The sequence below is a fragment of the Manis pentadactyla genome, chromosome 4 (genome assembly GCF_030020395.1).
Source record: "Manis pentadactyla isolate mManPen7 chromosome 4, mManPen7.hap1, whole genome shotgun sequence".
Classification (NCBI taxonomy): Eukaryota; Metazoa; Chordata; class Mammalia; order Pholidota; family Manidae; genus Manis; species Manis pentadactyla.
The window spans coordinates 79,805,396-79,822,223 of record NC_080022.1 but is presented as its reverse complement, the minus strand read 5'-3'; the positions used below and the strand labels follow the sequence as shown (position 1 = coordinate 79,822,223).

The window sequence follows — 16,828 nt, the reverse complement described above, 5'->3', positions numbered from 1 at the left end:
ACAGACCCAAATCTTCTGAATATATAATCAGCACTTTCCACCCAGACAACTGTCTTCCCAGGCTACACCCAACCCCACCCCACCACAACCAAACAAGTTGTGGGGAGCTTTTTCTGCAATATTAACTTCACAAGCAAAGGTAGAGAAAAACAAAAAGTCAGCTTTAGTGTGTTTTTAGCACCTGGATGACTGAAGCAAATTTGACCTATTGTTCCCATAACTGCTTTAGTTGCCTAAATTCCCCTGATTTTTACTTTTTCATTGAACATTTTAGTTAGAAAATAATTATAGATTCACATACAGGTAAAAGAAATAATAGATTCCATGTAACTTTACCCAATTTCCCCAAATGATAGCATCTTTGAAAACTACAGAATATCACAACCAAAATATTAACATCAACAAAGTCAAGACACCAAAGTTTCCATCAACCACAAGGATCCCTCAGCTTGCCTTATTCCCCTAACTTTTAAATCTTGATCTTAGACAACATTTGGAAGAATAGTCATTAAGCCCTTCTTCAGTTTTTATTCATTCAAAATGTGAGAACTGACTTCACAAGCCATTAAAACAAAAAGCTTGATATTACACAAAGTATTGGACAGAACTGTCACAATACAATGCAGAATTCTTAAGTCACTACTATAATGTCCTTTGCAGTGAGATTTTCAAGTTAACACTGAAGTTGTAGCTTTATGAAAGAAATATTTTTTTATTTTAAATGATATGCATACTGCATGATTCCATTTAAATCAAGTCTTAGACAAAATTATTATGAAGTGAAAAAAATTTGAACAGTAGTTGGGGGGGGAATAACCAACGAGAGCTGTACATGAGCTTTCTGGGAAGACAAATATTCTATACCATGATAAGAATATGAGTTACACAACCATTTGTCAAAACCTACTGCTATTAGGAACTTTTTTTAGATATAACATCAAAAGCACAAGCAAAAAAAGAAAAAATACAAATTTGACATCATGAAAATTTAAAACTTTTGTGCTTCAAAGGACACCATCAAGTGAAAAGACGGGCCACAGAATGGAAGAAAATAATTTTAAATGATACATCAGATAAGAAACGTATATCCAAATTACATAAAGAACACTTAAAGCTCAATAATAAAAAGGTAAATAATCCAATTTGTTAAATGGGGAAAGGATCTGAATAGACAGTTCTCCAAAGAAGGTACACAAAAGGACAATAACTACAAGGAAAGATGCCAACATCATTAACAATCAGGGTAATGCAAATCAAAACCACAATGAGATACCACTGCATACCCACTAGGATGGTTATAATCAAAACAAGTATTGGCAAGGATGTGGAGAAAATGGAACCTTCACAGTTGCTGATGAGACTGTTATAGGGTGCAGCCTCTTTACAACAGTTTGGCAGATCCTCAAAGTGTTAAACACAGAGGCATCACATGATCCAGCAATTCCACTCCTAGGAATATACCCAAGAGAAATGGAAACAGATCCACACAAACCCTTCACATGAATGTTCACAGCAGCCTTATTTGCAATACCCAAAAAGTGGAAATAATCCAAATGTCATTCATTCTAAAATGTAGTATATCCATACACTGAAATATATTTTGGCCATAAAAAGGAATTAAATACTGATACATGTTACAACATGGATATACCTTGAAAACATCATTCTAAGTGAAAGATGTCAGACATGAAAGGCCACAAATTGTATGAAATGTCCAGGATAGGCAAAATATAAACACAGAAAATTTAACAGTGGTTCCCAGAGGGTAGGGTGAGGGAAGAATGGAGAGTGCTAATGGATATATATTTTCATTTTTAGGTAATGAAAATGTTCTGAAATTAGGTAATGGTGATGGTTGCACATACAAAAATCACTGAATTGTACCTTAAAACGGTCTGTAGTTTATATCTCAATAAAGCTATTTTAAAAGTGTACAGTTAAGATTGGTGTATTTCAACATATGTAAATTTTACTCAAAAAAAACTGAAAACCTTAAAAAAAAAAAAAAAAAAGCAATTGAGTGAGGTGCGGGAGTGGGTAGAAGTATAGATGAAGCAAGCATGGATACCAAGAAGTTCACTATACTCTTCTGTTCACTTTATGGTCCAAATTTTCCTTAACTTTTTTTAACTGACATGTGAAAATAACGAAGTAAAAAATTTTTTTAAGTATCAAAGCAAACTAACATCCCTTTTGTTGTTTTTTGACAAAGGAAACAGAATCTTACATTTTAAAAAGACCAGAGGAGTTGCAGCCTTCACCGTTTTTTGCAGAGATATGACAGAAGATATGGTGTGTGGTAAAAACGAAGTATACTTCATCTTAAAAATGTACAAAGAGAATTTCAGTCTCCTAAACTCTGAGACAACTCCTTACTCTTGGGTTTCTTTTCCAGTCAACAGACATGACAATTCTTATTCCTTTTAAATGGATGCAATAACCCAATACTGTACTGCTCAATATAGCAGCCACTAGCTACATATGGCCATTTAAATCTTAGTCTTAATGAATTAAATTGTAAATTCACTTCTCAGTCTCAGCAGTTACATTTCTAGTGTTCGACATCCTCGTGACTATTGGCTATCATACTGGACAGAGCAAATACGTATCACTGCCACGAGTGCAGAAAGTTCTATTAGGACAGCACTACTTCACTACATAAAAAACATCCACAAAGCAACTTCCTCATTCAAATTCAGAGATGTTATACTGTATTTTACTGCAATAAACAAATCCCGAAGAACAAGGGAAACAAAGAATAAAAATATTAACAAAGGAATATCATTCGTGGAAGTTTAAACTAACTAAAACAGCCGTTAAATTTAACTTTCAGAACCACAAAGCTACAGATGTTGGCACTGGCAACTCCTCAGAGGCAAATTTCCTCATTTGTTAAAATAGGAATCACTAAACCGCCAGTTTCCTAAAGTCAGATGTAAAGATTATGCTGAAATATGAATAAAGCAAATTATCCTTTCAGTCAAGGATCTAATGAATAGGTGTATTTATAATCCATAACATCAAAGAGTTTATGACCCACAACAAAACACACAGAATGAAATCCCTTCCCAAACTGAGCTCTGAGGCAACAGACATTATTAAGAAAGATTTTTAAATAGATTTTATTTCACCTAAAGAAAAGTTGTTACATCTAGAAAAAAGTCCTAAAATCGTGTGTGCATTTCATCCTTCTCAGGTATAGATTTCCGTTAATGCCCATTAACATGAATATGCTATCAGGAAACAGGTGCACTATCAATTCAAATACTTTAGAATATTTTTAGCACTTAAAAAAAAAACTGAAGGTGAGCAAATTTAAAGTGCTAATTCAAATACATTTTTATATTTAGGAAACAAAAAAATCTCACCTTGTATTCCCTTTCAAGCTATCACTACAAATGCTTGGTAGTGTGAGTAACATTCCAAATATCAAGAATAGAATGCTCTATGTTAAGAAATTTAAAATCAACTCCTTCCTTGCCATCACTTACTGGGCACCAAATGCTATTAGTTAAAAATGGTTTCACTTAAAGCATTTTCAAACCTTCGAAAAGGTCGCTTAAGAATCTAAGTATATTTTACTTTATACTCAATAAATACTTAATTTCACTCTCTTTGCAATTTGTTGCCCAAAAAAAAGGAACACTCAAGAAAGAATGAAAACAAGGAAACTGAAACCAGCCTCGAGGTAAGGCATACAGGAGGGTCACTATGAAATCTATCTGAAGAAGAAAGTTACTACTACCGGAGCATCTGTAGACAAATTAAATCAGGCACTATTTACATATTTCTAGTTCTGTACTGACCCCATATAGTGCCTTCTTATGTTATACAGTCCTATCTAAGTTTTCATATTGAATTAGCAAATGGGTTCTATGTTTCACCAAACTTAAACGTTTTAAACAACAAAATAACATTCCATAACCCTTTCCCATTGCTCACAAACCCTCACTGTTCATCAAATCAACCCGATAAATGCATCTGTTACCCCTTGTTGCTTCCAAAGAAAAATTTTAGCAACCAAGGACACCAGACTGTAAAACACACACCCAAGAGTGAAAGAGTTCTGGCACTACCGAAATACGTTAAGAAATATTGGCCAATAGTTAAAATCCCTTAAACCTTAATTACCTCAGTTGTAAAAATGCGTTAATACAAGTCTATATTCGAGCAGGGATATGAATTAAATAGAAGAATTGCTTCAGATTTTTGGTGCGCTCCAAATACAAGGTACCTCTTCTCCCATCTCACACCTTCCCTCCCACTACTCGTTAAGCTTTCAGGGTTTGCTCCCAGGCTCCACTTAGTGTTCCCCTTATCCTCGTACTCCATCCTGCCCTTCTACTCTACCCCCCGTAACTCCAATTCCATGCAATTCCACCACCCTCCGGTTCCAAGAGGCTACTTCTCTTTGCGCCCCCTAAGGTCCCAGGCAGCCCCTTCACTCTGCTGCCCACATCTCCCCCAGGCCCCCCGTCCTAACGCTCCTCCCCTCGATTCCCCACCCCCTCATCACCAGGTTTATCCTGCCCCTCCAACCGTCTCCCGCCCCCAGGTTCCTTCCTGCCCCTCCAAACATTGCTTCCCTGTCTCAACGTTTCATCTTGTTCCTCCAACCGACTTCCCCAACGCCCTGCTCGCTCCTAATTTAGTCCCCATTTCCTCCAACACCTACTGACTACTCCTTTCCATCCATTCTTCTCAACACATACATAGAAACGCATACTGTAACCCCCATCCCCACCTCCATCCTCCATCTTTCCCTTTTATACTTGCTTCCTTTCTTCCTCCTCCCCGACCCCCACCCGCAAAAAGCCTGGTTCCGAGCCCAAGGTCTCTCACCTCATTCGGTCACTTCAGTGGTGCCAGCCGCTTCATACAGGAAAAAACAACCAATCACGTCCCCGTGGGCGCTTCCCCTTCGAGGCCGAGCTCTTACTGGGCACCCGCCCCACCGGACACCCCGCACATACAAACGCACAGAGGTCGTGGGGATGAGGGTTGGGGGTAAAGTGAGCGTTCTTATACCGGCCTCAAACAGAGCCCACTTCACTACAGCCCTTCGCCATTTTGGTTTCCCGCGGACTGCCGGTGCATTCTGGGAGAGCGGGGCGACTCCGGTGCCGAATGGCAGCTCTCCAGAGCCGCGAGGGGGCGGGGACTGCGCGGAGAGCGCGGAAGAACACCGCGTCCTGCGTCTTCGGCCACCGCTGAACAAAGAAGGACTCTTTAATGTTCGTTAAGACTAAGTTCTTCCGCCGCCGGCGCTAACACAATAGTGAGAACTGCGTTCCCGGACCTGGGCTGTCTTGCTGCTGTTTCTATTATGAGGGAAATCGTGGTGTCAGGTCTTCACTGTGTCTATTTTTTTCCGGGGAAAGAACAGTGTTCTGCCGTGCCGATTTCCCCTCCTCATCTTAAAGAATGCACATTTCTTCTTTCTTCACCCTGAGGCCTGCTGTTGACATTTTCTTCGGCAGGTGAGGAGAACCTGAATTGTCAGAATTAAATTTTGTTCAGCGATTATTGTCCACCTCTAGGTTACTTATTAGGAGCTTCTTACGGAGATTTTCGAATTTTTTACCCTGACGATGAAAGGTTCTCCTATTTATCTGCTTTGCAGTCCTTACTAGTTGTGATGAAATCTGAGACTAATCCCGTGCAAAGTGGTTTATTTTAGGAATGCAGAACTTTAATACTAGGGCCAACCTCCTTAGCCTGCCAATATTCTGCTGCCGACAGGGGTCCCAAGCGTCAAACTGAGGCTGCATACACGGCTTTGACTTTTACTTAGATAGAGCCAGCTCCTCTTAGTAGCCGCGTGTAGTACCTTTGTTTATAACTTTATCAAAATATATAAAAAATAATTTTATGTTTGTCTCATATTACATCACAGGGATAATTAATGTCGTGTGTTTTCCTCTTGCTGAAAAAGTACCTCGTGTAGCCTGAACGCACTTTACTCATATTTCAAAAGGGACTCCCTCAGCCTATGATCTCAGGATTTGGCAAATAAACGTAATCATTTTTTCCACACCATTCACTGTTTTAAATATTTTTGTCCATACCCTTCCACTCCTTTGCTTCATCTGACTAATAATGCTACTCAAATTTTAAGTGTAATTTCTTACTACAGCCTTACTCCAACTGCCACCTTTCAAGTTTCACTTTCTCTGAATTTTACTGTAACATAGTTTGTCATAAATTAATCTTCAATACCTTTCATGCTTTAGGTTGAGGAGAGTTTTGACTTAAAGTGATGTAGTCCAAAAATGGATAAAGATATTACACAAACAGGTATATTTGCTGTGCAGCTAAGCATAATCAATTTGGAGAAAATTGGTCTAAGTTTTCAATGTTTCTCTAAAGGGTTCATCAAGCCTTAACTTCAACATCTTCAGTGATTCGATATGTCATAAGCAGTCATTTCAATTTCAGAAATGCTAATAATTAGAAAATTCTTCCTTATTCAGATGTATAATCTGCCTTTCTATAATTTCCATTTGCTAGTCTAACATTTGGCCTCTTTAGCCACATGGAAGTATTCTAATCTCAAGGTCACTGAGGGAGTCACAGTAAAATAAAAAGAATACTTGTAATTGTGGTCTTAGAAATTTCTGATAACTAAGCCACATACAATGAATTTGAATTTTTAAAAGAAACAAATGTCAAGCCCCTCAGAAGTACTCCAGTCAGAATAAACGATACCCTTTATTTTTTGTTATTATGCCCTTTATTTTTTATTATACCCTTTATTTATTATTATTATTATTTATTTCTGTGATAATCATTAAGGTTGTTCACAAAAATTCTGGTTGTCCTCTCTTCCAGACACATGGTAAAATTGCCCTCTCCTGCACCCTTGAAGTTAGGCATGACCATGTAACCTGCTTTTACCAATAAAATGGGAGGCAAAGAGATCACTTCCTAGGAAAATCTTTACAACGTAGAGAGGCACATTCTTCTCCCCTTGCTGTGGTGATTATGGAAGCATGTGTTCAGATAGAACATCTGTTACTCTGGGTCCCTAAATGACTACACTAAGCAGAGACTAGAATTGTGCAACCACAGCCAATTTTAGAACATCACTGCTACCCCAAAATTATTCATTACGTCCATTTGTAATCAATCCCTGTTCTCATTCCCAACCCCAGGCAATCTGTTACCTGTCTCTATCGATTTGCCTTTTCTGGTCATTTCATAATAAATGGATTTATGTGATACACAGTCTTTTGGTATGGCCTCTTTCGCTCAGCACAATGTTTCTGAGGTTCATCTGTGATGCACTATGTGTCAGAAGTTTTCTCCTTTATATTGCTGAACAATGCTCCATTGTAAGAATGTACCATATTTTATCTACTCATCAGTTGATGAACATTTGAATTATTTCTGATTTGGTGCTGTTATGAATGGTGTTATGAACATTTGTATACAACTCCTTATGTAAATACTTGTTTTTATTTTTCATGGATAGATTTCTGGAAGTAGAATTGCTGTATTGTATGGTAAGTTTATATTTAACTTCTTACAATACTGCTGAACTGTTATCCGAAGTGTGAGGATTCCTGTTTCTCCACCTCACCAATATTGGATAATGTGTATCTTTTTATTTTACTCATTACAGTGGGACTGCAGTGGTTTCTCATTATGGTTTCAATTTGTATTTCCCTAATGGCTGGTGATGTTGAGTGTCTTTTCATGTGCTTATTAGCCATTCTTATATCTTCTTTGATGAAGCCTGTATTCAAAACTTTTACCCATTTTTTAACTGGGCTTTTTGACTTCTTATTACCAGGTTAAGAGAGATCTTTTTTATATCCTGGCTATAGGTCCTTTATTTTTTCCTCCAGTCTATAGCTTGTCTTCTCATTTTCTTAATGGTGTCTTTTGAAGTACAAACTTTTTTTAATTTTGATGAAATCCAATTTATCTTTTTTTTTAATGCCATATGCTTTTGGTGTTACTCTAAGAACTTTTTGCCTGACCCAACATCACAAAGATTTCTCTGTTATATTTTCTTCATGAAGTTTTGTAGATTTAGCTCTTACATTTAAGTCTATGATACATTTTGGGTTACTATATTCATCTTTTGCATCTGGATATTCAGATGGAGAAATAAACTTCTGCTGTGTTAAGCCTCTGCAGTTTGGAGTTCTCTGCCATTAAGTATATTTTAGTCTACTCTGACTGATACAATCTAGACATGTTAATATATAACAGAACTCAATAATAATATTAAACTCTCTATCATAATTAGAACCAAAGATGAAAAGTATGAGAATTTGAGCAGAATATTCAAAACATCAGGTAATTCTTTTATCATTGAGAAGTCACAGGGAACATTATAAAATGCTATATTTATAAACCTAAAAACTCCCAATTATTAGCTATTACTTTCTTGTAGAAAAGGGCCTTGCTCAAAGACTTTTAACATTGTTAATTGTACACAGATCAAAATGCAAATCATCAGACAAGTCACAGACATCAAAGAAAGACATTCTATATCCTTATAGAGTTTTCTTTTATTGGTCTGAAAAGAGAAAGATCTGAAACATAAAAAGGAAAATGAATGTTTCTATAATAAGCAAATCAAAAGGATTTGTTAAATAGCCTTTCCTTGTTTTCCAAAGCTTAAACATCCCTATATAACATAAGCACTGATTTTAAACCCAGTTATTTGTTGTAAAAAGTATATATATCCAATTTAGATTCTTCATGTAATAAATTGTAAAATATAATGTGCCCATTATCAATTTATTGCCTATTATTTCCAAACTCACCCTTCATTATTTTTTCTGTGAAAATGGATATCGACCCTTTAAAAATTTTTCCTTCACCAGCTGGCAGAATGTTAAGCCTTATCAGAGAAGAATGCTGGAAGACCATGAATTGTAAAGTGGCTTTCCTTTCTGGTTCCAAATTGCACCACTGGCAGCTCCTGCAAGGTGCATAGCCTCCCCAGAGCTGGGATCTTTTAGCATTGACACCTTCCTCAGGGCTGTCCTATCGTCCTCCCCCCACCCCAGACCCACATGCTGCTGGTGGAATTTGTGCTATCTGAGCCATCAGAAATTTAAGGTGATTGAAAAGCGTGTGTGCAGTGACAACAAATTCCTCAATTAAGAGTCATAAGAGCTAGATTCCAATCTCCACATACCCTGCTTATAGCACAAGCTTTTGAAGATTAAGTCACCAAAATTTGGGGGAGGGAGATGGGAGAGAGAGTGAAAGAAAGAATTATCCAACAGTAGGAAAGATAAGCTTTCTTACCTGCTTCACACTGCTAATCTGTCTACTGGGTTTTCAAAGATGGGGACAAGATAAGAGAGACAGCATGAGGTGAGGGCAGAGTAAGAGAAGTAGGAACCCTGGAGACAGATGACCTCAGTTGCTGGCCAGCCTCTGTCACTTAATTAGCTAAGTGATCTTGGACAAGTTGCCTAAACTCTCATAGCCTGACCTTTCTGAGCTCAATGGGAAGGATGAGAATATCAACATTAAAGCTTTATCATATGGATCAAATGAAACAGTATGTGTGAAAATGCTTTATTTTTTTCCTCTTACAGCAAGTATTACATGCCTAATACCCCTGATTCAACTGCAAACTCCTTGAAGGTAGGAGGACATTACTCTTCCTTATATCCCTATTCCTGAAAACACATCTGAGCTACAGAGAAGCCATTATGTAAATAAATTTTAAAAGGGTATTTACTTACTTAGCAATGTTAAATATTTTCTTCTATATGTGAAGAATCGTGTTTTACTCTTCAGTACAGGATACAAGCATTAATAATACACATCCACAAAGTAGTCTGGAGAGCTTAAAGTCTAAAGACAGTGACATTAATAAGCAATTAATATACAATACAAATGTATAGAGGTGTGATGTTCCCTGGGAATGAGAACAAATTTAGTGGAACCTAGTGTGAAGGATAAAAACAAGAAAAGATGGCTGGGTCTTATTGTGAGAGATCTCATAAGACAAATGTTATTGGTCAAGACCCTTTTTAAGTGTAACTTTGTCATGATTGCAACTTTAGTAAGCCTTGGAGCAGCAGAACCCCTTGCCTTGGTGTTGTCTGGAAACAGAAACTGAAGCGGTATCAAGATCTTTCACCTCATTCTCACTCTCTCTCTTTCTCCCTCTCTCTCGTTTCTGCTTCTCTCTGAATGATGTTTCATTTTCTTGTTCTGCAGTTGGCCTTCCCTAATATATTTAGTGGGAAATATGGCTTTTCAGCAAGGTTACATTTTGATAGGGTAACCAGTTAAGAAAAGAAAAATTTTTAAGAAAAATTTCTCCCTCCACTGCACTCCCCAACCTTAGAGTTCTAGCAAAAAAGAAGAAATTCTGGGGAAGTATTCTGATAGGCTAGGCTAAAATCACATGCCCAACAATCAGATATTATATGCAAGAAGATAGAATATTATGTTCAACAAAAATTGGATCAATGCCCATCCCTGTAGTCAAAGAAGTGGAGTATTTTATTAAGTACAACCATAAGAAGCATATAATTGGAGAGAGAAAAAAGGTTTTTCCCTCAAAGAAGGGTTTGCTATTCTGGGATGCCAAAATCCTTAGAATCTAATAATATGTAATGAAGTTTTGACTTTCATTTTAATAATAATAGTAATAATAACACTTATTGAATGATGACCCTCTGCTAAAATGTGTGAAAAGTACTTTATATATGTTATTTAATTTAATCTTCCCAATGACCCTATGGAGAAGATATTATTAATTCCTGTTTTACAGATAAAGCAACTGATGGACAAAGAGGCTAAGCAAATAGTTCAAGGTCACACACTAGTAAGGGCAAATTTGAATCCAGTTTTGTTTGACTGACTCGGAAAACACTCTTTAATCACTATTAATATAGAAATAGGAGAACCATCCGAGACTTTAAAACAAATCCCTCCTTTAGAATATATCATGCAGTGCAGTGATATAGGTTTCTGTTATGTGACCCATGAGAAAATTTAGATGCTGTCAACTAGGGGTGTTTGAAAGCTCCCAGACTGTCAAAACATGGGCTTTGAGGAGGAGCTCTCCAGGGTACTGGACTGCCTCTCCTGAAATCCTGGTCCATGAACGAGATCCCTGTGTCTCTCCTCCTACATATTTGTCCTAGGTTTATCCTAAATACTGCGCTTTTGATCAGCTAGATGTCTCAGCTATGTCTTAATTGGAAACTTAGTTCTCTGGATGAATCCATACAGCCTGCTTTAACTGTTAATTTTATGCTGATGCTTTCAAAATCTATAGAGCCAGTAGTTTTCTTTCCACCCAAACTCATGTTACATTTCTATTACCATTAGCCTTCATTAATTTATTTAACAAGGCTTTTGAATGTAAACAGAAATAAAATGCAAAACTATAAAAATTCCAGAAGATAACAAAGAAGAAACTCTATGTGACTTGGGTTTGCAACTTGTTTTTAGAAGGAACACCAAAACCATGCTCAATGAATTTAAAAATTGATAAGTTGAACTTTATGAAAATTAATCTTGCTCTTCAACAGACACCATTAAAATAATAAAAAGGAAGCCAAGGATTGGGAGAAAATATTTGCAAAAACACATGTCTGGTAAAGGACTTATATCCAAAATGTACAAAGAACTCTTAAAGCTCAACAACAACAACAATATAAAAACAATTAAAAATGAGCAAAAGACCTGAACATACACCTCTCCAAAGAAGATATGCAGATGGCACATAAAGCATATGAAAAGATGCTCAAAATTATATGTCGTTAGGGAATTACAAATTGAAACAATGAGCTACTACTATATTCCTATAAAGAGTGGCTAAAACTCAAAATACAGACAACACCAAATACTGCTGAAAATGTAGGATAATGGTAAGTCTCATCATTGTAGAGAATTGTACAGATACTTTGTAAGACAGTTTGGCAGTTTCTTGACCCATCAAATCATATTCCTAGGTATTTACCTAAATATGTCCACACAAAAATTTGCATTCAAGTGTTTATATATATTTGTAGAAAACTAGAAGCAACAAACATGTGCTTCAACAGGTGAATAGATACATATGGTGCATCTATACAATGGAATATTATTAAATGATAAAAAAAAATGAGCTATGAAGCTATAAAAAGACCCAGAGGAAACTTAAATGCACTAAGTGAAAGAAGCCAGCCTGAAAAGGCCATATACTGTATGAGTTCACCAGAATGACATTCTGGAAAAGATAAAACTATAGAGGCAGTAAAATGATCATTAGTTGCCAGAGGTCAGGGTGGAGAGAGGGAGGAATGAGTAAGAGGAGCAAAGGGGATTTTTAGGGCAGTGAAACTATTCTGTATGATACTATAATAGTGGATCATGACATTATGCATTTGTCAAAACCCATAGAACTATACACACAAAGAACGAACCTTAATATAAACTATGGACTTCAGTTAATAACGTTTCAGTATTGGTTCATTAATTGTAACAAATGTACCACACTAAAGCAACATAATAGGAGAAGCTAAGGGGAGAGAAAGGGGAATTATATGGTAACTATACTATCTGCTCAATTTTTCTATAATCCTAAAATTGGTCTTCAAATGAAAATCCATTAATAAAAACATTATTGAGTGTCTATTTTATGTTAGCCATTGCACTAGAACTGGGATTACTGGTCCTCTTGGTGTTTAAATGTAAAGTGTAGGGGTGAAGGAGAGCCAGACATTAATGAAATAGTGACACACGTAAGCGCTTGATCTCACACTGCTGCGAATGAAAGTTCCATGGGGCTAGGAGAGCTTATACTTAGTCTGGAGGGTTAGGTAATACTTCCCTAAGGAAATAATATTAGAATGATGATCTCAAACATGACTAGGAGCTAACTATGTGTGTGGGGTTTTGTTCGGTTGATTGGTTTTGGTTTCTTGCTTGTTTTTTCTTAGTACAGGGCTTCACCCCTTCTATTTTTCACTAAAAACGCCTGCCAAGGAGGAGCCACAAGGCACAGCCGAGAGAAGGCCCCTGACCATCCCCTTGCCCCACACTGCTATGATGGCCACATTAAGGGTGCCAGGGCCCCACACCAGAAAGGACTCAGAAAGTGAACATCCCTCCCCGCTGCACGATATGGCTGATGAGATATGAGCACTCATCACAGCCACAAGCTCCACCAGCCAGACTCCTCTCCTCCCCCAGAGTAGAAGTTCTCAACAACAATGTTAAGGGTTACTTTCTTCCTCTTAAAGTAGCCAGGCCTATCATTGGAAACTGAAACCTAGGGAATCTCTACTTTTAATGGGATCACTGTGTACCCACGTAGGAGCACCAGGAGCCCTGAAGTCAAAAGGCCTGACTGCTCAGTCTCCACCTCTCAGGGCAGCAAAGCCAGGCTCTTGCCTCACTGTCCATTCAGCAATACCCCTTCCATTATGGGTTCCATTATGCCTTTTTAGAAAGCATCTGTATAGTGAGTGGACAGCACACAGGTATATCTAGTGACCTCGCTTAACCCTTCTGAACCATCAACCTGGAGCCTCTGCCGGCTACCAGCTATTCCCTACTCCTGCACTGGTCCCTCTGTTAGAAGTAGAGTTAGGGTCAGGATGGGGGGTGTTAAGAGAGCATGGCTGACAAAGGTTAAGTAAGTCCCTGTAGTGAGATGCAGTGTGTACACAACTGATGGAAGGCCTGTGTGGCTGGAGCACAGAAAGCAAAGAGGAGAATGCACAAGCTAAGCTAGAGAGGCTGGTAGGAGTGACACTGTAGGACCCTATGGGCCATAAAAAGAGGCTCACATTCTTAACCTCAAATCAGTAGGAAGATGTTGAAGGATTTTCAGCAGAGTGTTGACATGAATGCATTTGAAAAGATCTCTGGCTACTTAGTAAATAAATTATTATAGAGTTTCTTAGCTTGCACACTACTAACATTTTAGATGGATAATTCTTTGTTGTAGGGGGCTGTCCTGTCCGTTATAGGGTGTTTAGCAGCATCCCTGGGATTTTAACATTAGGTATATTACCCCCATCCTGAGTTGAGACAACCAGTCTCCAGAAATTGTCTAATGTCCAATTGCTGAATTAGAGGAAGAGCAAGAGGACATGATGGGGACCATTTGGTGGGTTTTACAGTGTTGGCCACATGTAGAGTAGCCCAGGTAGAGATTATGATAGTTTAGAGTTGAGGAGTTGGAAAAGGAAGGAATAGACTAATTAAGGTTAGGTTAGAAATTAACAAGATATTTAGGAAGTAAAGTCAACCATATACGTTGCTGGATTGAAATGGGAGGAGAAAGTAGAAGGAATTAGGAGAATGAGTGATTCTGGCCTGAGCATATGGAAGAGTGGTAATACTATGAGGTATTATATATTACCATGAGGTAATACCATCCTGGTCAATCCTAGATTTTGAGCCAATGTAAGAATGGAATAAGACTTTTAGAGGTGTTGGGATATATGTGTATAATTTTGCATGTAGGAGGCCAAAGGGCAGACTATGGTAGTCAGTCACATTGGTAGCTCACAATGTACCATGCCTTCTGGCATTCTTATTCTTATATAATCCCTCCATTTGAATTCTGGACTGGCTTATTATCTTTAACTAACAGAAGGTGGCAGAAGCAACATTTTGTGACTTCTGAGGCCTGGCATTCATAAATAAGCACTGACAGAGGAGTAAGGATGGACTTCACAAATTTAATGTTGAACCAACCACAGATGCAAAACAGCTTCAGCACAGAGAGGTACTTACTGTGATTCATGGAACTACCTGCTCCTGGGACCATCCCAGGAAGTTCCCATGTCCTTGCAGATTGTTGGGACATTGTTTCCCATTATCCAGGCACCAAGGGACATCCACTTGTCCTCCCAGATTGGTGTCATCCCAGATGTTTGGGCAAATTGACTGTATGAAGCTTACAATAGTAAATCTTATATTTAGATAAAGATCAAACATACATGATCAAACTTAATTTTCAAATTGAACGTGCTGTAACTGTGAAACACACACTGGATTTTGGAGATAAGAACAAAGGATATATATCTAACTAGATGGACTGTAATTCAGATGATAATATTGGATTTCTTGAGTTGAATAAATTGTTATAAAAATGCAAAAAAAAGAAAAAAGCCCTGGCAGCTCCCATATTTACGCTCTAGGGGAAGCCAGTGGCCATTTAAGAAATCTAAGTACCCCAAAACCACCATGATGTGAGAAACCCAACATTGCTATTTAGAGAGGCCATATGGAAGGTAAGTGAGGCCCTTTACCAACAGTCCCAACTCAACTTCAGTTGTGAGTGCCAGTTTGCCAACTGTGATAGTAAAGTCAATTCGGAAGTCAATCTCAGCCCCAGTCATGCCACCCTAGCTGATACCATGTGGAGCCTATCAGCTGTCCCTGTCAAGCCCTGACCAAATTGCTAAATTATGTGCACATAAGTTGTTATTTTAGGCCAGTAAGTTTTGAAATGTTTTGACAAATAGCAGTAGTTTACTGAAACAGCCAACCTCTCTAAGGTTTCATCAACCATAAATTAGAATTAATAATACTACTACCTCAGATTTGTTGTAAGTATAAGTTAAATAATATTTAGCACTAGAAGTAATCAAAAATTGTTGTTATTATTCTGATAGGTACCAAAGAGTGATGATCTTTTTTTTATTTTGTTATTTTGTTATCATTAATCTACAATTACATGAAGAACATTATGTTTACTAGGCTCTCCCCTACACCAAGTCCCCCCAACAAACCCCATTACAGTCACTGTCCATCAGCATAATAAGATGTTGTAGAATCACTACTTGTCTTCTCTGTGTTGCACAGCCCTCCCCTTTCCCCCACCACCCATATTATACATGCTAATCATAATACCCCTTTCTTCCCCGCCCTTATCCCTCCCAACCCTCTCATTCTCCCCAGTCTCTTTCCCTTTGGTAACTGTTAGTCCATTCTTGGGTTCTGTGATTCTGCTGCTGTTTTGTTCATTCAGTTTTTCCTTTGTTCTTATACTCCACAGATGAGTGAAATCATTTGGTATTTGTCTTTCTCCACTTGGCTTATTTCACTGAGCATAATACCCTCTAGCGCCATCCATGTTGTTGCAAATTGTAGAATTTGTTTTCTTCTTATGGCTGAATAATATTCAATTGTGTATATGTACCATATCTTCTTTATCCATTCATCTACTGATGGACTCTTAGGTTGCTTCCATTTCTTGGCTATTGTAAATAGTGCTGCGATAAACATAGAGGTCCATCTGTCTTTTTCAAACTGGAGTGCTGTATTCTTAGGGTAAATTCCTAGCAGTGGAATTCCTGGGTCAAATGGTAAGTCTATTTTGAGCACTTTGAGGAACCTCCATACTGCTTTCCACAATGGTTGAACTAATTTACGCAGCAGTGTAGGAGGGTTCCCCTTTCTCCACAACTTCTCCAGCATTTGTTGTTGTTTGTCTTTTGGGTGGTAGCCATTGATTGATCATTCTTATTGAATGCTATTAATACTATTAATATTAACAGAGCAATTGCCATCTGTATGACTACCTTATATTAAATAGACCCTCTCAGTCATTCTGCAACTTTTTTTATTTCATAGCACTTATCACTATTTGACAGTCTATTTTTAATTATCTGTCTTCCACAAAAAATATAAACTCCATGAGTCAAGACTCCTTTGTTCATTGTGATATCCCTAATGCCTAGAATAATGCCCTGTCATATAGATGATAAATAAATAATTGTTGGGTTAGTAAATGAATGGATGTTGTTGCTCATATATGTCCATTTTTCACTAAGGAAATAATGGAACATTTCCTATATTTTACCTAAGACTTAAATCTTTTCAGTTATCACTTCTC

The 16,828-nt window shown here is 37.6% G+C and overlaps 1 protein-coding gene and 1 long non-coding RNA gene across 2 annotated transcripts in view; one reads left to right on the top strand and one right to left on the bottom strand.

The window, feature by feature from the left end:
* Positions 1-5,109, bottom strand: part of MTF2 (metal response element binding transcription factor 2) — a 90,946-nt gene extending 85,837 nt beyond the window's left edge. Inside the window, exon 1 of the mRNA XM_036906537.2 lies at positions 4,843-5,109. Within this exon, the coding sequence (XP_036762432.1) occupies positions 4,843-4,847 (5 nt within the window). The 5' untranslated portion in view covers positions 4,848-5,109. The remainder of the gene's footprint in view (positions 1-4,842) is intronic.
* Positions 5,110-5,268: 159 nt separating this feature from the next.
* Positions 5,269-12,506, top strand: LOC118923073 (uncharacterized). The gene is made up of 3 exons (XR_005029044.2): positions 5,269-5,480; positions 9,567-9,615; positions 11,523-12,506. It is a non-coding gene; the product is annotated as an uncharacterized LOC118923073 (long non-coding RNA).
* The last annotated feature ends 4,322 nt before the right edge of the window (positions 12,507-16,828 follow it).